This window comes from Felis catus, chromosome C2 (assembly GCF_018350175.1).
Source record: "Felis catus isolate Fca126 chromosome C2, F.catus_Fca126_mat1.0, whole genome shotgun sequence".
NCBI lineage: Eukaryota > Metazoa > Chordata > Mammalia > Carnivora > Felidae > Felis > Felis catus.
Genome location: NC_058376.1, coordinates 78,560,513 through 78,580,991, shown reverse-complemented (window position 1 = coordinate 78,580,991; position 20,479 = coordinate 78,560,513). Strand labels below are relative to the sequence as shown.

Sequence of the window (20,479 nt, the reverse complement as noted above, 5' to 3'; positions counted from 1 at the left end):
AAAGTAAAAAAGCAGCAACATGAATAAAAAACAATAGGGCATGACTCAAATAAATATAGATGATTGCATAACAGAACCTACACAGCCAGTAATATCCTGTTGTAGGAAATTATTTATTAACTGAGTAGTTTAGCATAGTAGAAAACAGGGCCTGAGGTTTGAGAGAACTTTGATCAACTTAGAACTCTTATCACTTACTAACTGTGTGACCCTGAGCAAATTCCTCAGTCTTTCTGAGTTTCAGTGTCCTAGTCTGTAAAAAGGGTAATTCTAATACCTGGACCACAGGGCTGTGGTGAGCTTGAAATGAGCCAATGCAGTTAAAGACAAGTGTTTGGCACACAGTATACTCAATATATTAAGTGTATGTACAATGTATTACTCCATATCTTAAGTGTAAAAGGCAGCTTTTGAAACAATATTTACAATGTCTTCATTTTTGAAGTAAAAGAAAAGATACTATCTACAGATAAAAGTAGAAGTCTTAAAGGATTCGCATCCAAATTGTCTACTTTCATTTTCTCTGCATGGTAGACTTAGGGGAAGATTTCTTCTCCTTCCTTTGCTTTTGTGTATGACCTGCAATATAATAAGAAAAGTTCAATGGTTCCAAATGATCATAAGCATCAGTCCCTGTAGATGAACTTCTATCAATACAGTGACTTGAACATTGTCAAGTCATCAAAATCTCTTTGAACCATTGTCATCAAGGCCATATGTGGGTGTTGGGTAGTGCTAGTCTTATTACCTTCAGTTTCCCCTTGCTCCTCTGCCCTTGTCCTACTGCCATATCCCATGTGGTATATACCATAAACATTCATTAAGCATACTTCTCTTGAGAGCATAGGGTGTTGATACTGGGGTAGAATACAAAGCAGCACAAAGGTTTCTAACCTAGAGCAGCCTATAGTGCCTCTGAGGGAAAGTAGTACTTAGCTTATGGTGCTGGTAATGCTTCATTTTGTTGACGAGACCCATATCTCAAGTGAGTTTGGATAGCCAGCGAAGCTTCCTTAAGGAGGTAGGGCGGAACCATTAGAGGGACTTTAGAAGCAAATCTATTTCCATAGCCCACAGGTATAATGATCTCTGACTAGGATGGAGCCCTTCCAAGCTCCCTATGTCACCATTACCTTTGATGAGATTTCTTGTACGATTACCTCTTTTCTTTCCCCACCGTTTTCTGAGGTCCTAGATGTTTACTCTTATATTTCAGTAAAGTCCTTTTGACCCATAACCCTATAACTCTGACTTTTATTTACTTGATATACATCTTGAAACATTATTTTTCACATTTTTATTCCCTCAATCCTAAGTATAATATATGTTCAATGCAAAAAAAAGTTAGAAAATTTAGAAAAATGTAAAAAGAAAGTAAAAATCATCCATAAGCCAGTCATACAGAAATAATCATTCATAACATTTTGGTGCATGTGTTTCTAATACATGTGTGGATGATTTTTTAATATAATATTTTATAATCTGAACTTCTGTTTCATAATAATATATCTTTTCATGTCAATTTAATATTTGACTACAGGCTTATGCTGTGACATCTTTTACAACCTCCTCCTCCTAGAGAAGCTCATTTTAACAGTTCAATGTTAATTTCTAGTATTTTTCTTTGCTTATTTATATATATTTCAGGTTTTAAAAATAGAACTGTAGTGGGGCGCCTGGGTGGCTCAGTCAGTTGAGCGTCCGACTTTGGCTCAGGTCATGAACTCATGGCTCTTGAGTTACAGCCCCACGTCAGGTTCTGTGCTGACAGCTCAGAGCCTGGAGCCTGCTTCAGATTCTGTTTTTTTCTCTTTGCCCCTCTCCCATTCACTCTCTGTCTCTCTCTCTCTCTCTCAAAATAATAATAACAATAACAATAATAATAATATAACATTTAAATTTTTTTTTTAAAAAACATAGGTTATATATAGCTTTGGACTCTGCTTTTTTTTTTTTTAATTTTTTTTTTCAACGTTTTTTTTATTTTATTTTTGAGACAGAGAGAGACAGAGCATGAACGGGGGAGGGGCAGAGAGAGAGGGAGACACAGAATCGGAAACAGGCTCCAGGCTCTGAGCCATCAGCCCAGAGCCCGACGCGGGGCTCGAACTCCCGGACCGTGAGATCGTGACCTGGCTGAAGTCGGACGCTCAACCGACTGCGCCACCCAGGCGCCCCCTGGACTCTGCTTTTTAACTTAACATTATTCTGTGAGTTATTTTAAAGTTTATTTATTTATTTTGAGGGAATAAAGGGGAGGGGGCAGAGAGAGAGGGAGAGAGAGAATCCAAAACAGGCTCCATGCTCAGCACAGTACCTGATGTGGGGCTTGATCTCATGACCATGAGATCACAACCTGAGCTGGAATCAAGTGTCAGCCGCTTGACCGAATGAATCACACAAGTGTCCCTATTCTGTGAATTTTTATATGTCATTTCACTGTTTTAAACATATTACTTCTAACGATTGCATTATATTCCATGATGGGTGTGTACACATATTTGATACCATAAATGCCTTTAATTTTAATCCTATCTAACTTAGAATCAATGCTTAAATCATTACCCTCTCTATGAGGCTCTAAACTTCACAAGAAGATCTAGTTTTGATTCATCTTTGAATTGTCATCGTGTGTCAACTGACAAAGATGAAATCCTTTGTTCTAAGTGAGATAAGCTCTAAATGGAAGATTTCACAATGTGAAGGGATCCAGGAAGTTATATCTAGGTCATCACAGAGAGTGGAGAAAAGACCATGACCCACAGCATAATGGTTGGCTGGTGTGGGAGGAGAAATTGAACTTGAATGGGCCAGGTGGGCAGGAGGAAGCCCCAGCCTAGCAAGGGCATCTTCTCTGACATGACACCCTCACTGGTTGAAGGGAACAACTACTGAAACCGGGCAAGAAGTTCTAAAGTTCCCACCATTCAGTATTTCTTGCTGGTTGAATTAAAAACCAAAACCAACACAAGCTAGTAACTTGTTCTTCTTATTGATTTCTTATCCCTGGTGCTCTTAAAGATGTGATTCTCTATAAATAGGACTGTAAAGGACTATAAAGTTGTGATTTGTGCTGGGATAAAGGTGATCAAAATAGATATATTCCAACCTTGTTATTTTTGCTATTTGACCTGCTTTGAAAATGGCCTCTTAGGGGCACCTGGGTGGCTCAGTTGGTTGAGCGTCTGACTTCGGCTCAGGTCATGATCTCACAGCTCATGAGTTCAAGCCCCGCATCGGGCTCTGTGCTGGCAGCTCGGAGCCTGGAGCCTGCTTCGGGTTCTGTGTCTCCCTCTCCTTCTGCCCCTAACCCACTCGCATTCTGTCTCTGTCTCTCTCAAAAATAAATAAACATTAAAAAAAATTAAAAAAAAAAAAGAAAATGGCCTCTTAGCTCTCCACTTGGATTTAGAATGGGGGCTCCAAATCAGGCCTGTGTGTAGTCTTAGACTAACAGAGCTGTCGGGAACATGGGGGGCCAAGTAGTTCAGTCCCCTCCTATACATGTGAAAAAAACAACGCCCAGAGAGAAGAGATGACTCACACCTGAGACAATGGACTCAGAGTTACAGTCTGAGTCTTATATGAAAGCATATAAGGCTTTCCCCACCATCATTAGTTACTTCATGCTCTGTTCCCAACTGTTCAAATGTCTCCACCATAGATTCCATTGATCATTAGACTTCTAGATTCCTTTTCCTCATACCTTTAAACTATGTTTTAAGACTCTACTATAGTTGAGATACCTTGCTAGGCCTTTAGAGCCATTAGTTTTTTCTAATTCAGATACTGTCCTGCAAGGTAACTGTTGGACCTACTTCACATTTGAGAAAATAGAGGCTAAGGATTCTTAAATTGCTACCCACCTTCAGGCAGCTGGCAAGCTATGGAGTCTGGATGGAAGCCCAGGGTTGTCTGACTCCAAAGTTTTCTCTACTGTGCCGGTCTATTTCCTGATGCAGGAATTGATTACATGAAATGAATCAATTTATGTCTTTATGGTTCCTTGTCTATTGTCTCGTGGAAGGATTGACTTAATTAATTCTTCAAACATTTGTGCCTCTGAGTTGTGGGTCAGTGATTTCGACACATCCCCCACAAAAGTTGTACTTAAATCAAAAGCAAAGACATCTTTCAGGCTCTGGTGGAGGAAGCTAAGTTGTGTAGCTTAGCCACTCCTACTGATTGGCCAAGTTCCCAAACAGGATTGAAGCTGAACAACTGAAAACAAACAAGAACTAAAGTTTTGCCAAAGTTGAGGGGAATAAAAAGCATGAAAGGAAAAGAAAAGAAGAACCTGTTTGATACCATATAAGTGATGTCATCTCTGCTAAGAGAGAGGATGCATTTCAGGGAGAAGCATGAAGAGTCATTGAACAACTAGCAGGTGTGAAGGAAATTTAGGGCTGTGTTTTGGGATGTGGATTCCCCTTGGCCAGGCATTTTCTCTTGACCTCTTCTCAACGAAAGATGAGTTATATTATGACCTCCAAATCTGTTGGTATAATGGAGGGATAAAAAGGAAAGTATTTTACGCTGGTTTGTTTCAGACCAATGTTTTTGAATGTGATCTATGTCAAGCTCAGTTTGGTATGGAATGGCTCCCCTCAACAGCCTCCTCTCCGTGCTCCTCCCCAAGGCCACTCCTCACAAGGGGACTGATACCTTTTCTCCGGCTCCACATCCCATGCTGTGACCTTTTGCTGGAAACCTGTAACTTCTGCGAAATTACTCTGTCCTGTACATTTGTAACTAAGGGCTTTGTTCTCAGAGGGGCTATTCATTTTGAGTGCATGCGACCTAGCTCTCTAAGACAAATGTTTCCCTTACCATTTTCCCTTGTAGAATTTATGTAACAAGTTGGTAACTTGTGGCCTACATAGTGATTTCATAACTTCTTGTGATAAAACTCGCCCAAGAGGTATACTATCTTTCTCCATCTCTCAATTCTTTTGATTATATTACTTCCTGAATATAGCTTTTGCATATCACTGGGCAGATAAAAGCCATTGTCCAATAGTCCAACTCTCTGTGTACAGAAAATAGTCTCTGTGTATGAATTTTATTCTTCTTCTGACTTTAATTTTTAGAGAATTTCTGAGAGCCAAGTTATAATGCATTTTTTTGTATCAAACAATTTATCTTTGATGGTGGGTGCTGGAGAATGAGAGGGCTGTGATGAAGATGTGTGTGCTTAAAAAACCTTTGAGTTATCAAATGTTTTGGCCAGAACTAATACCTTTTTTCCCATTTTATCCTCTTAAAAATATTTTTGTTGTAGGGGTGTTTGGGTGGCTCAGTCGGTTCAGTGTCTGACTTGATTTTGGCTCAGGTCATGATCTCGTGGTTTGTGAGATTAAGCCCCCCATTGGGCCCTGTGCTGACAGTGCAGAGCCCGCTTGGGATTCTCTCTCTCCCTTTCTGCCCCTCTTCCCACTTCTCAAAATAAATAAATAAATACACTTAAAAAATTCTTGTTGTAGAAAATTAGAAAATTTAATTAAGGGAAAAATCTATAATCTCATTATTTAGAGAAAACCAATATTAGCATTTTTTTAGATATCCTTATAAACTTTCTTTTATGCACATCTATATTTTATAACAACTAAGATCATGCTCTGTCCTATTTATAGTCTTAAAAAATATAACTGGATATCTTTCTATTGTATTTTAGATAGTTTAGAGAGTTTAGATAGAATATTAGGTAGCTGATATAATATGTACTATATGTTACATATAGTACATATTAATACATATAGTACATATTATATCAGCTACCTAATATTCTATCTAAACTACACTAGCTGTCATAAATAAATTATGAATAAAACAGTATTGTTATTTTTTAAAAGGGGTTGGCATTGCCACTGGAAGGTGATGAGTTTAAAATATAGCTAGAAATATCAGTTATTTTAAATAATATCTCTCTTTTTTAAAAAAAAAAAATTTTAAATGTTTATTTATTTTTGAGACAGAGAGAGACAGAGCATGAACGGGGGAGGGGCAGAGAGAGAGGGAGACACAGGATCTGAAGCAAGCTCCAGGCTCTGAGCTGACAGCACAGAGCCCGACGCGGGGCTCGAACTCACAAGCTATGAGATCGTGACCTGAGCCGAAGTCGGACGCTTAGCCAACTGAGCCACCCAGGCGCCCCAATAATATCTCTCTTTATTTCCTTGTTCAGATATACCAGCCCAGCTTCTAATGATGTACAGGTTAATCTCACTTTGTGTATCATGTGACCTAAATCTATAGATACATAACATTATTAGTGAAACAAAGTAAGAGTCTTAGAGATGACTATACTGGCCTGTGTTATGTTGAACTAGCATACGTAAGCTTCCTCCTACAATGAAGATTCTATTCAGGTACTCCCAGTGGGGGAGTTGATTTCAGCTACTCTCTAGCATTTTCTAATAATTTTATCCACTGGCTAGGCTTTGGTGGGAAAATTGCTATTTCTGTACAGAATTTCAACATCACACACTAATGGCAGTTGGAGCCTGACGTTGCCTATTTTTGGTGGGATGCAAGAGAAGAAGTGATAAATAATATTAACAGGGATAGTACTGGGTACTAGAGATTGTCCCCAGTTCATTAAGAAAGGAAAATAGAACTTCCCTCATGGTTAGCAGGAAATATATTTTGGAGAATGTCAGACATTTCAGGAAACTCTTCAAACACCATGAAGGGTCACAGTTGAAGTTCTTAGATGCAGAGATACTGCAAAACAGTAACATTGTGCACCAACCCACTTTTGGTGACATTTATCTCAAAAGAGATGCTCTAAAGAGTGGTCAGACTTATCCATTCGCTTGAATTTCTCCATTCACAGTAGGACATGTTACATAAGCCACAGAGGTTCTTTCACTGTTTTGATATTCTTAAAGGATACTCTAGAGTCAGGAATTGACACAGGAAGCGTGTGTATGGGTGACTCTGGCAGAATCAACATCAAAATCTGGCCCTGTGGGCTTCATTTTCTATCTAGTCCCCTGGCCTAGTTGGAACAATCACCTCCTGGGAAGATCTGGCACATCCCTGGTCTACACGCACTGCCTCTCCTCACTATCACTCCCACATTTTGTCGGTAGCTTTGCCTTCGTCTAGATAGGGATCAGCTTTCCCCAAAAGCTTTGGCCAGTGTCACGTTCCTTTGGCATCTTTCGGGGGCTGCCAAAAGCCCTGCTCAGATATCATTTCACTGCTCCCTCCTCCTCCTATGATAATATACTAATGGCTCTTCAAAAGATGCAAGATCAAGGCACACCATTATACGCTCCACACTTTCACAGTGTTTTTATTTGATCTTCACAAACAATCTCATAGAGTAAGCAGGACAGGCATCAGCATGAAGCTTTCAACAGATAAAGAACTTGAGAGGTATTATTACAACATATATGTGTGCACTTGACATGTGAAGATGGCATAGTTGACCACACATACTAATGACTGTTGTGATTGGTCTTTCCCTCGTCTGTGTCCCTACTCCCCACTTCATCACTTGGTGAGTGAAGTCATACATTTGCAAAAGGCTGAGCAAAACCAAAGAGCATCCCTCCCCAGCAAGTCAGCCTTGAGATACACCTTGACAGAACCAAGAAAATGTGAATATCACCTGTAGCATATTCATTTTCTCAGTGCATTTCCTATTTATTCTGTGTCATGCTGCTTATTGCTTCAACAGTGGATGTAGCAGACCACACATAAATATACATTTATCTTTACTTTCTAATATTTGGACATAGAATTTACTCATGTGCATATATAGATATATATTTTCTTAGATACTTAATATATTTTGTTTAATTTTCTTACTAAAATACAGAAAGAGAAAAGGCCCTTTACGATAGATGTTATTGTTCCTCACTTGTGTCTCTTATCTAATTACAGCAAGCTAATACAAACTGTTTTTAAACTTTTTATTCATTAGTATTCTGAATCATCCACTTTTCTTAAATCATCTTCTAATGAGTCTGACTGTCCCTCTCGAAACAGAACTGTTCTCACTTCTCCATACCTGTATGCTGGCCTTCATTATTTACATGGGAGAATAATGCCCTACGTTAGCTCTTTTGCCTTTTCTCGTTCTGGGTGGTGCTCTCTGGAACTTCTTGGATCCTCTTGACATCTTATAGAACAAGCTGAGTACCAGGTGTTAACTTTCTTACCTAGGAGGAGTGGAATTGGGTCAGAGTTGCCTTGGAATGATATTACTCTAACAATTTCTTGTAGCTAAATTATTTTGTCCCATTTGATGTCTTGTTTTGCATTCAGCATTGGACCTCAATGCACGTTTCATTATTAAAACATGGACTGTCCCTCAGTTATGGTGACCAACAAGATGAGAAGTTAGCAATATTCATTTTTAAGATGGCAGTCTCCTTTATCTGGTCTGGTCTCATCCCTTCCAAGTGTTTGTTCTCACATACTGCCCTTGGGTTTCAGGATAAGCTCTCCTCTACTCCTTCCATCCCTAGAAGTGCTCTCAGGAAAGGTTCTCATGTTTGTTACCTAACCGTCAGGGTAGTTTGAGGTGGAAGTGACTTTCTCCTTGCTCTGTCTCTGGTCACGCAGATGTCTTATGTGTCATCTGTTGTGACTGAGCTCACTGTCCTGCACAGAGGGCTAAGTGTCCTGTGGGCATCCAAGAGGACAAATGAGGGCATGGTTCGTTCCCTCACAGAGCTCACAGTCTACTCATGGAGACCAATTACAGGAAATCACTAGAGAACTGGTTGATAAAAGATCATGGTGGCTAAAGAGCATAGGGAAAACTGCATTTCTAAGTTGCCATTCCTGTTAAGCTTATGGGAACCAGTGAATCTGAGCCTGATTTAGAATAAAGGCTTTCAAATCTTCCCTTTTCAGATCTGATTCCATCATATCTGAGAAAAGAGACTTTCTAAGCTGAACTTCCTTTGCATTTTCTATCATGGGTGCTCCTTAGAATACAGCTATTTATTACTGATCCATTTGTTTAGTTAATACATCTTGAATGCTTTTTCTGTGCTCTGCTTGGTGCTAAGCGTATCGCAGCAAGAAAACCCTGTCCCTATTGTCAAGGATCTTATGTACTAGTGAGAAGGATGTGAAAGTTCATGCACATTAACAGGTAGCTGTAATATGGTGTGATAAGTACTGTCATAATGATAAACGTGGTCTACATGGGGAAACAGTGGAGAGGCATGCAACTCATGAGACAAGATTGGTCAAGGAAGCCTCTAGCTGCTTTTAAGTTGAGACAAGAAGGGCAATGGGAGTTATCAGATAAAGGAAATGAGAAGGAGCTTAATGGGTTTATGAGTCTAAAGATAGAGTACTATGGCTGAAGCATAGTTTATGAGTGCTGTGGTATGGCAAGGAAGATGGGAGAAGAAGATGGAGAAAGAAAAAGGAGGGAAGAGACTTGGTGAGACACGAGCCTCCACAGGTTAGTAGGAGTTCAGATCATGCCTATCATGCTCAGGAATTCATATTTTATTTGGAGTACAGTGGAGATGCATTGAAGGGTAAGTGGCCAGTGACACAATCTGATTTGTATTTCAGAAAGATTAGTCTTCCTGCTGTATGCTGCATACATTTGAGAGAAATATTGGAGATAGACCTGTTAGAGGACATTTATAATGATCTGCAAGAGGTGAACTAAGGCCATGGCAATAGGAGTGGAACAAATTAAAGAATTCAGTAGATACTGAAGAATCAAGAGCTATAGTATTGGGCAAGAAGAGAAAGTCAGGCAATTTTCTGGCCTGAGCAACTCTGTATCTGTGATCTCATTCACTGATATTTGAATAAAAAACAGGAACAAGTTTATGGGGCATGTAAGAAGACGATGAGTTCATCTTTGGATAAAGTGAGTTTGAAGTACCTGTGAGTCAACAAAGGTGACATGTCTAGTAGGTAGTTATTTAGATGGATTTGATCTTTGGAGAGAGCTCTAACTGGACATACAGATTTGGCAGTCAGATCTATCGATTATGGTTAAACAGTGAGAACGAAGGAGCTTGCTTAGAATATCCAGAGTACGCTCTGACAAACAGGAGCTTGTGAGATATGAGTATGTGTTTTGTGTCTGTGGTGGGGTCTCCATGAAAGAAACTAAACACAGTGAACAAACAAGTAGAAAGAACACTGGGAATCTGTAGTTTCAAGGGACAGAAGGCAATAAGAATTTTAAGAAAGATGGCATCAACAACCAACAGTGAAAAAGAAGATCAAGGAAGATAAAGAATGGAAAGTATCTATCTCTTGGATTCTGTCAGAGGAGCTTTGTTGAGAGTACTTCAAAGATATGCTGAGACTGAAAAGCAGATCTCTAGGGATTCAGGTATGAATGAGATAAAATTAAGTAGAGACACTTAATGGTGGACCATTTTTTTGAGAAGCTTGATCATGTAAAACAAGAGATTTTTCATCTTTCTTATGCTTATAGGTTCGAAAGGAAGAAATGTGTTCTTTTCCTTCTGATAATCCTTTAGATATCTGGAGAGTGGTCGATGTCTTCCATATTTTCTTTCTTTTCAACTAAATTTCTCCAGTTCCTTCTACTGTTCCTCATGTGACACAGTTAGTGGTCCTCACCAGTGACTACTTTAGAGTAAAGGGGAAGGTCATCTCACAGGCAGAATGAGGTCTCATGGGTCAAAATGACCAGTCTGATCATGGATATAGAAGAGGGAGAATTTGAGAAGCATCTGTTGGTACTGTGAAATCTCTTTGTTAATTCACTTAACCAATATGTTACCATGTGTCAGATATATACCAGGAGCCCCTGGCAGAGGAAATAATGGTTTGTGTGGGCTTTAGAACAGTGTCTCTGAGACAGCTCCTTGGGCTTTATGGAGACAGGCTTTATGGAGCCAAGAGAGAGCTAACCTCAGACTCATGGAAAAAGGAGTCATCATGAAGAACAGCTTTCTCTTCCTTATAGGTCAGCTAAGGCTTCCTAGGAATTGGAGACAATAAGACCAGGAAAGAGGAGCCTGAAACCCCGCCTCTTCCTCTAACTTGCTTTGTGACCTGAGGTGGAAGTCACTTCTCTGAACCTCTGGTTTCTTATTTGTAAAATGAGGGTGTTGTTAGATATCTAAAATGTCTGGCAGTGGTCATGGATTCCATCATATGAAACCAACTGAATATTTACTTTGAGAAAAATAATCCTGTCAATGTGCCAATAATATGGTATATCTTGACCTACATGAATGTTACATGAGTGTGTTTATTTAATGATCCTTCACTGATCTGCACATTTATGATTTTTTGAATGCATGTCATACTTCAATAAAAATGATTATGTGAAAAATGTCATTAAAATAATAAATGATGTAGTTTTTATTGGGGGGGGGGTAAAAATACCGTTGTCAGCATTTGGATGAATGGCTCTCCCTGAATTTCACAAACTCTTACAGGAGAAGTCACAGTTGGCCTAGCAGGAAACCCAGGTTTTGGAGCGACTTCCTTAAACAAAGCTCCCAGCCAGGAACATCTGGTCATAGGCTCTTTGGCACTGAAACCAACAGTGGGTAGGTAGTAATCCTGGTGACATAATCCACACACTCCTTTGGGATGTCCCAATCAATGGGAAAGAGACCTGTTCTAATTGCTAAGCACTGTCACCATCTAGTTTCTGAATCAGCAGCTTCAAAATCAGGGAACCTATTTACTTTGCAGAGGGAAGAAAAGAGGCTGCTGTAAGCTGAATTGTTGCTGTTCGTTGATTGTTTTCATTTCTCTGCTCCTTTCATTTTCACTTGCACGTGGAAAAAAAAAATATCTGTGAGCTTATGGGCCCCTTTAAAGTACATCGTCATGACCCAACAGCTTTTTTCTGCTCAATTCCTTGAAGGCTGATATTTTTCTTTCTTTTGGAGGAGGTTGGAAGGCTGGTGATTTTAGCCTTAATTATTCTCCTTCCCAAGAGGAGAATTCTACCACTTTTCTGTCCCCTCCCTACCTTCTTCATGATCAGGCTATTTGCAAAGTAGGACACTTCTGCTACTTCCTGAGATAAGTCACTACAAGCGACTCCTGGCTTCTAGGTTGGCTTCCTTCTGCTTTTTCAAGTACATCCCCAGCCAGTGCCTCCACGATTCACAAATCCACGTACAGGTTTATATTAATAACTACCTCCAGAGTTTACGTTCGTGGGAGAACTCCATTTATTTGGGGTGTTGAAGGGGAGAACCTGGGTGACTTGGATATGTAGATGAAACATATATATCCTTCAAATAATAAGCACACACAAGGAAGAAGTTGTTACCCTGGAAAGAAAGAAGACACAGATGAATGGTACAAAGTTGGACTGTATGCAATGTGACTCACCTCTCCATTACTTCTCTCAGTCTGTAGTGATGTTGTTAATCTCACAAAGTGTCTGGGGCAATGGAACGCTTCCCGGGCCAGCCCTGATTCTGCATTTGGGTTGGCTGTGAGGGAGTTGTCCCAACAGGGATGGAGGTGTGGTGACAGCAGAGAGGAGGTGTGAGGAAGACTTAAGACTTTCATCCTGTCAGAGACCGAAGGTTTTAACCGAGTGTTACTGGCTCCTCAAGGGGTGTGGGCTGGAGGCCAGTAGTTGGCATCTCAGTTACAATACACCATATTACCTGCCATCTTTTGAACACACCCATCTTCACACCTCACAGGTCTGAGAGGAATGTCCTTGCCTGTCTCAAATATGCAGTCAGCTCTGAGGCACCTTTCTCTACACCTCTAACTTTTCACACTCTGAACCCTCTCTCCACTAACCCCTGCTAATCCCCCTTCTGTTTCCACAGTATTTGTGCACATTCTCCTAGTATGGCTCTATAACCAAAGTCTGCAATGTTCCACTAGACTATGAGCTTCTCTGAGAAAAGACTGTGGCATTTCTCTTTCTTTCTTTCTTTCTTTCTTTCTTTCTTTCTTTCTTTCTTTCTTTCTTTCTTTCTTTCTTTTCCTTCCTTCCTTCCTTCCTTCCTTCCTTCCTTCCTTCCTTCCTTCCTTCCTTCCTTCCTTCCTTCCTCTTTCATGTTTATTTTTGAGAGAACACAAGCGGGAAAGGGGCAGAGAGAGGGGGACAGATCATCTGAAGTGGGCTCTGTGCAAACAATAGCACTGAGCCTGATATGGAGCTCAAACTCAGGAACCATAAGATGATTCATGACCTGAGCCAAAGTTGGATGCTCAATGGACTGAGCCGTCCAGGCACCTCTGTGGCATGCATTTCCGTGTGTGTCTTTGTATGTGTGTGTCCAGAAGATATTGCCATTCATGCCATACACAGAGCTTCATTACTGAGCCTACATTTACTGAACATTCATATATGAGGTATGAGGAATGTGCCAGCAGCAATGGATCTGATGTAAGTAAGTCTTGCCTTTCAATCTCAGACCTGACAGAGGAACAAGCAGGACATCCATCTGAGAACTTGTAATCGGTGCCTGTTCTGTACCATGAGCATGCCAAGTGCCGGCTATAAAGATGAGTGCTCAGAGTCAGTTCCAGCCCAGGAGTGAAGGCAGAGATGTAATGGTGGGTACACAACAGTGAGATAAATGCTAGGAGTCAGGAATTCAAGCCCTACCATAACGCCAGCTGGAAGTGTGGTGGAAATGTTTGTGGAAGTGTGCAAGGAAGCTAATCTCAGGGAGTCACAAGGGATCTGTAATCTCACAAAGTTCTCTATTCAATATCTTTGTCTTTATCGATTCTTTTCCATATACATTTTTGAAGAACCCCGTCGAAAAATTAATATCTTGTGGGAGGGGCTCAGTGAACCTCTGCATGTTTTCCTTCTGAAATGTGAGAAGACTTATTGGGGCTCAAGCATGTCTCCAGTCCTGACCTGGTTGAGGTGCCCAGTGGGTGTCCCTAGGAGCTCTGGTCAAGGTAGATAGCCATTTGCACTAGAAGGAAGTTGGAGGACAAACACCCCAGAGTTTCCACAATGAACACCCAAATTCATGATGTCACAATTCTCTTCTTCTGACACCACAACCTGTGAATCACAAGGGAACTCCCATGTTCATGGGAGTCATATAATCGAGAAGAGATGGGGGAAACCATATATGAGCAACCTCTCTAGACTTAGATCTAGAATCTAAGTCTCTCTGTCTCAGACAGAGAGACAGAGAGACAGAATCTGGGTACTGGAGAAAAGCCCATCAAAACTTGCAAGGTGATTGAGTTGGAAGGAAACTTGGAAATAATTCCTCCTGCAGTTTTCAGACTTTAATATGTTGTTCTCCCCAGAGGAAAGCTTCAGAAGGGCCCAAAACCAGAGGAGCAGATCTGCTTTGATTGAAATGGGCTAGTCATTTATGCAAATCATAAATCTGGCCTCTCATTTTGTAGATGAGGAATCTGCAGTGCGGAAAGAGGAGTGACTTCCTCAGGGTTACCCAGTGAATGAGTGGCGGGGGGATGCATTCTTCATGCTGGCCCTGGGTCTCCCCCACCCCCTTGCTGAATGAAAGTACTGGCAGCAGGGCACAGGGCAGGGGGGGCAGCCTGGAGGGAAGAGACCCTGCATCAGTTCAACTTTTCCCCAGGACACAGAACAGCCCTGCTGGCATGTTATCACTAACGTACAAAATGTGAAATTGTGAAGACGTGTTTGCCAATTCTCTTATCTCAGCTGGCACAGAGGAGGCCTCGTTGGAGTTTTGAGGTGTTAGAGTACTGTTTATCCACCGCGCATCCCTTGGCTGTTCTCGCAGAGACTCAGGAAAGCTGCACATATAAATTCACATAAATTACCTTTACAAAATGTCAGACTTAAAAGTGGATTGTTATTTTGGGGATGTGCCTCGAGAATGTTAACCCCTTCTGGTGGGTAGACATGCACCATCAGAAAAAAAAAGTTGACTTCTTTGAAAGCAACATAAGCCACAGGCACTTACTCCCACACTCCCTCCCCAGCTCAGGACTACGTCACCTGCAAGAGGTAGCAGTTCTTGGTAGCAAACCATGAATTTTTTTTTAAATGTTTATTTATGTTGAGAGAGATGGAGAGACAGAGACAGAATGTGAGTGGGGGTCAGGGGGACCCAGAACCCATCTAGGTCTCTGATTCCTCGTTTACAGGATGTGGGAGTTAATAGATATGAGTGTTTCCTAACCAAGCATTTCTGTCTTCCTGAAGATCCAGAGAGGTAGTAACACAGATACTCAAGTAGCTATTAATATTTCAAAAGCTTTGTGGAAATCAAAGGCACCTGCGACAGCATTGCCTGGGGTTAAATAAAAAATCCCATGAGACTTATGGAGATAAGTCTGTATATATATACATATACACATATACATATACATATATATACACATATATATATACACATGTATACATATATGTGTATATACATACGTACATGTATGTATACATGTATATATACATATCTCATATATATGTGTATATATATGTATATATACATGTCTCATATATATATATATATATATATATATATATATATATATATGGGAGAGAGAGGCAGAGACAGAGACAGAAGACAGGGAAAGTAGAGAAAGTAAAGGAGAAACAGCTGTTCAGCCTTGTCAGGGAGGCAGAGAGGGCCAGGAGCCAAGAAGGACTTCTTACAAGCTGATGGAAAAAGGGGAAGGCAGTGCTGGAGAGTGGTAGGCATGGCCCCTGAAAAGAGGTTCCCCATGAAACAGCCCTGAGTTTTACTGGTATCTCTATTCATTTTACTGGTATGTCTGTGATACTCTTTGTTATGTTCAACCTGTTCTTTGTTAACGCCTTTGCCTCTGGTTGAGTGGTGGCCAGTGTGGCCAGATACTTCTTTTAAGCTGATCAAAAGTTCTCCTTATAGTTATTTATCTACTTTTCTAAAAAACAAATATTTATTGGGGTCTACTATTCTGGATCTCTCTTTGATTTTAATAAAGCAAAAATAATTATCTGAAGATTGCACAGTTTGTCCACAAGACAAATATTTCAATATACTGTGAAGCAGAATCTTCCAGAATAAAGAGTTTGGAAAGCACTGGAAGGGGTGGGGCATGTTTCTAGTTCTGATGGTTTAGGACGGAGCCCCAGAATAGAATATTAAGCAGGGAATGTCAGTAGTAGGATATAGATTTGATTCAGGGCCATGTTAATATTTCCATGGGCCTAAAACTCTTGAGTTCATGAAACTCTCTACCATAATATTATCAATGTTAAAACCTACATCTCGATGACTTTAAATAGTCCCCCTTACCCCCCCCCCTTTTTTTTTTTGGTTTTAGGCAAAACCAAATTTTTGGGTTTCTTACAAATTTCATTTCTTTTCTGACATGAGAAAAAAATTAAAACATTTCTTTTGACCATAAAATTTAATTTTTCCTCTTCTGATTTTAAAATTAAAGCATTTCCTGAACCCCTAAAAGGTTTGTGGACCCCAGGCACACACCTCACAGATCCTAATGGATAAGTCAGCCTGACACCAAGTGGAGGAGAAAGCTTTAGCCTGCAGGGCTGGGGGCTGGGTACCAGCTGATGCCAGAGAAGCACATGGTGAACCCTGCTTCATAGAAGCTGTTTCTCCCATCCCAGAACATTTGGCAAAAGTGTTTCCGGTTTACCAATGCCTAAATGTGATCACTACTTCTCTGCTTTCTTCTAAGTGCTACAACTTGAAGCAGTGAAGGAGAGTCCAGGAGTCATGTTTTGATTCTATGCAGCCATGTGTCCTTGGGCAAGTCCCTCCACTCAGTGTTCCAAAATCTGCAAAATGAAGTTGGACTAGACATTAATTCTCTAGCTGCAATTTATGCCCTATATGCTTCTGAACTATTATCAGAAAACATCGCAGAGAGATAAAGCATGTATAATTTTTTTTAATTTTTTTAATGTTTACTTTTGAGAGAAAGAGACACAGAGCGTGAGTGGCAGAGGGGCAGAGAGAGAGAGAGACACAGAATCGGAAGCAGACTCCAGGCTCTGATCTGTCAGCGCAGAGCCTGATGCAGGGTTCAAACCCACAGGCCGTGAGATCATGACCTGAGCTGAAGTTGAACACTTAACCAGCTGAGCCACCCAGGAGCCCCTAGATTAAAGCATGTATAAAGTGAGGCAGATAGACTGGGACCCAGAAGTAAGTTATTTACTTCAATACTATATTAAATTCCAGCTCTGAATTTGCAGGCAGCTGAAAAATACAGAATTCTTACTATCTGAAAGAAGAATAGGATTTCTTTAGGTATTTATTTGGCATCATGTTGGAAGAGGTCATCGAGAAGACATGACCTCTGGATGACCCACAAGCTGGCCCCAGGGCAACCCAAAGTTCCTCACCACCGCTTGCCCTTGAAATATACATTCCACCCACCATTCCCACAGCAGGAGCCACTTGAAGGACATAACCTGGAGAGAGTAAAGTGTTGCTGAGTCCATGTTGACTTTGTATGTGAACGAATCCAGGTATGGCCTATATATAAACTTTTAAGATTCTGGCGGGCATATGCAGAGATATACTCATTTTGAGGTGCCCTAGACCAACCTGGCATGTAAGTTCCCTTGCTTGTTTAACCTGCCACATACCCATTTGGATTGGTCTGCTCTTTGTGTGGTCTCTCTGTGTCTCCTTGCCCTCTTTGTCCTTGCGGGAGTGGGGAACGGCACAGATTACACTGGAGAAAGCTCCACAGTGTGCGAATCAACACCTTTATTAAACATTTTATTTTTTATTGCAAAAGAAGCACTAACACAATTAAAAAAAATTAATGCAGAAATTTTCTTTCAATCCAACTACTTCAATAAATGTAAATATTTTCCTTCTGGTCCTTACCAATGTAAAAATATTCATATCATCGTATCTAGAGAAAATCTTTGTTTTTTGCTTTTGCTTATTATTTTTTCACCTGGGAAGGTCCATCCTTTCCTTCCACGCTGCCACAGTGCTTATGCATGTTATTTTAAATGTCTGCACAATAACACTTTGCTAGACTTTGTAATTCCTTGGCTGTTAGGTGTTCTGTTGATTTTTGGTTTTACGTTACCACCCAGAATAAGCAATTAATATTGCAGTCTCTTCTTTAGAATAATTTTCCTTAGATGAATTCCCAGGAATGAGATTAGGTAAAAAATATGGACATAGTTTTTTTCTAAGCCTTGACTCTTTGCTTTCTTTAGAAATTGTGGTAGTTTGCCTCTCTTGTGTATTAGCACTTAAGTTTCGATGGAGCGTGAGGGAAAAATGATCTTTTTCAGTTATAAATGGCTTTGGATAGGTCTGTTACAAGTGGAAACCTTTGAATTTGTCTGGATTTGTTTTGTTTTAATATGTTTTTGGTATTTCAATATATACAGTCTATTTGTGCAGGGTTCAAAGAGCATATCTATTGAACTGGGGATAAACATTTCAGGGCAGCGGGTGGTAAGGAAATGAGTGGGTTGCTCCTATGTGTGGGGCTCCCATACTGGGGCGGTTGTTGAGGAAGGTACATTCATTGTCCTTGCAAAGATGTCCCCATGACTGGAGCAGAGCCAGAAGCGTTCTGGATCGAGGCGGCTGGGCTCCATTTTCCACTACTCATGCTGTAAGCATTGAACTGGAGCTGAGTTTCCTTCTTTCCTGGATCTCAAACAGCTCCCTCTCAAAACTGCTCGGATTCTCTTCGCCCAGTGTTTCCAGAGAAGACAGCCTGAGGGAGAGGAAGTGGTGCTAATTAAGTCCTCCCCCTGTTTTCCAGGCACAGGAGCCTTCTGCAGATGTCTGTTGTTAGGCAGTGTTTGCAAGAGTGTGGCAAATACAGAAGCAGGCTTGCCTTCCCCAAAGGCACAAACCTTCTTCACAGGTCACGGGGAACTCTAGAAACACACTCTTCCAACAGCCCCTGTGATAGAGATGGCAGACCTTTCGGGGAGGCCGAAGTGCCTCACCGATTGTTCGGGGCACTGGCACGCGCATGCGCGCGCGCACACGTGCATGCGCACAATTCCTCCTGCTTCTTCAGGTGTGCCTTGTACTTCTTAGCACCCGGTCTCTGCCTTTTACCTTTCTAATTTAAAAACATTACTGAAGACTCCGTGAAGCCTTCCTGCTGTAACCCAGCTTGCCTCACAGTGGGCCTGCTGGAATGGACTGGAAGCAGGATTGGGAGCCCTGGGTGGGCATCCAGGTGCTGCTATCCGAGTGTGCCTTTGGTGGTTCCACTAAATGCTGTGATCCCCAGAGAAAGGCAGGTAAAATCATCTTTCTAGGGTTACTGAGAGGCTCAGAGCGGGGGGGACCGGGAATGTGGCCTGGGGAGGGCTTTTCTCTGGTGAGCCCCCTAACCAGCTGCATTTTCTCCTGCATCCAGACCCCTCAGGGTGACTGTATTTGTCCACATTTGCCAGGGACAATCCTGGTTTACTCCTATCCTTCTGACATAATTGTTAATAACACCCTTTTCATGCTCAGAAGTGTCCAGCTTTAGGCAACAAATTATGCACTCATACTATTTTTACCTCCCTTGAATACTGTAATTCCAATTTTATGAATGTAAACATGCTGGTGATAGGGGCTGTTTCTCACTTTCTGGTGTTTCATAAGCACAGAGGAAACTGAATTTGTCTGATTCGGAACACTGAGGCAGCTCTGAAAGTAAGATAGCATTTGTTATGCCCAGAATTCGTGATCCCCAAAGACCACTAGGGAGCTGAGTCCGATGCAAAAGCAAAGAGCCTTTATTCGAGCTAGCTCGAGCTCAATCCCCTACCTACACCGACGCAGCGGTGAGATACCAGGGAAAGAGAGCTAGTTTCCAAAGGACAACGGTTTTACTGGGGCCTGGGGGCAGTTGGTGAGGTAATGGCTATGGCCTCAGCCGATTGGTTGGGGAAGGGTCCTGGGGAAGGGTCCGAGTCCTGTTAGGCAGGTGAGGGAGGGTTTACTCAAGGGGAGGAGGTGTGGTCAAGGTGAAGGACACAGAACAAGATGGAGTCGGCTGGTGTAGGCCCGCCCTTTCAGCATTCCCAGTCAAGGTGAGGCTGGGCACAAAACCCCCCTTTCATGTAGCATGGACCGTGTGCTCATAGTAGGGGGTGACTATCTGGCTTCAGCTTGGAAGTGGTGACCTGGTGTAGGGATACTTTTTACTAGGCTAGCGTGTGCTTTCTATTTATTTTAATTTTGCTTTATATTTATAAAATAGAAATAAATGTGTTTTTATTAAGTCATATATAAGCATTGTAAGCATCTAGAAGTTTCTAAAGAAAGAAAATTGAAACCGCCTATCATCCAGAGATAACCATTACTAATATTCTATTTTACTTTTTAAAAGTTTATTTATTTTTGAGAGAGAGAGAGAGAGAGAGAGACAGAGCACAAGCAAGGGAGGGGCAGAGAGAGAGGGAAACAGAATCCAAAGCAGACTCAGGCTCTGAGCTGTCAGCACAGAGCCTCACATGGGGCTTGAACTCATGAACTGTGAGATCATTACTTGAGCTAAAGTCGGATGCTTAACTGACTGAGCCACCCAGGTGCCCCCATTTTACTTTTTTTTAGACTTA

At 41.2% G+C, this 20,479-nt stretch overlaps 1 protein-coding gene across 8 annotated transcripts in view; it reads left to right on the top strand.

Moving 5' to 3' along the window:
- The window catches only part of TPRG1 (tumor protein p63 regulated 1), a 216,709-nt gene that overhangs the window by 83,711 nt on the left and 112,519 nt on the right, over positions 1–20,479 (top strand). Inside the window, exon 1 of one of the 8 annotated variants that reach the window (XM_019839995.3) lies at positions 9,009–10,330. The exons of 4 other annotated variants lie outside the window; for them this stretch is intronic. In XM_019839995.3, the coding sequence (XP_019695554.2) occupies positions 10,295–10,330 (36 nt within the window). In that variant the 5' untranslated portion in view covers positions 9,009–10,294. Of the gene's footprint in view, positions 1–9,008; positions 10,331–18,926; positions 19,169–19,906; positions 19,952–20,479 lie in introns of those variants that run through there. 3 more of the 8 variants (XM_045037150.1, XM_045037151.1, XM_045037155.1) reach the window with 3 other exon arrangements.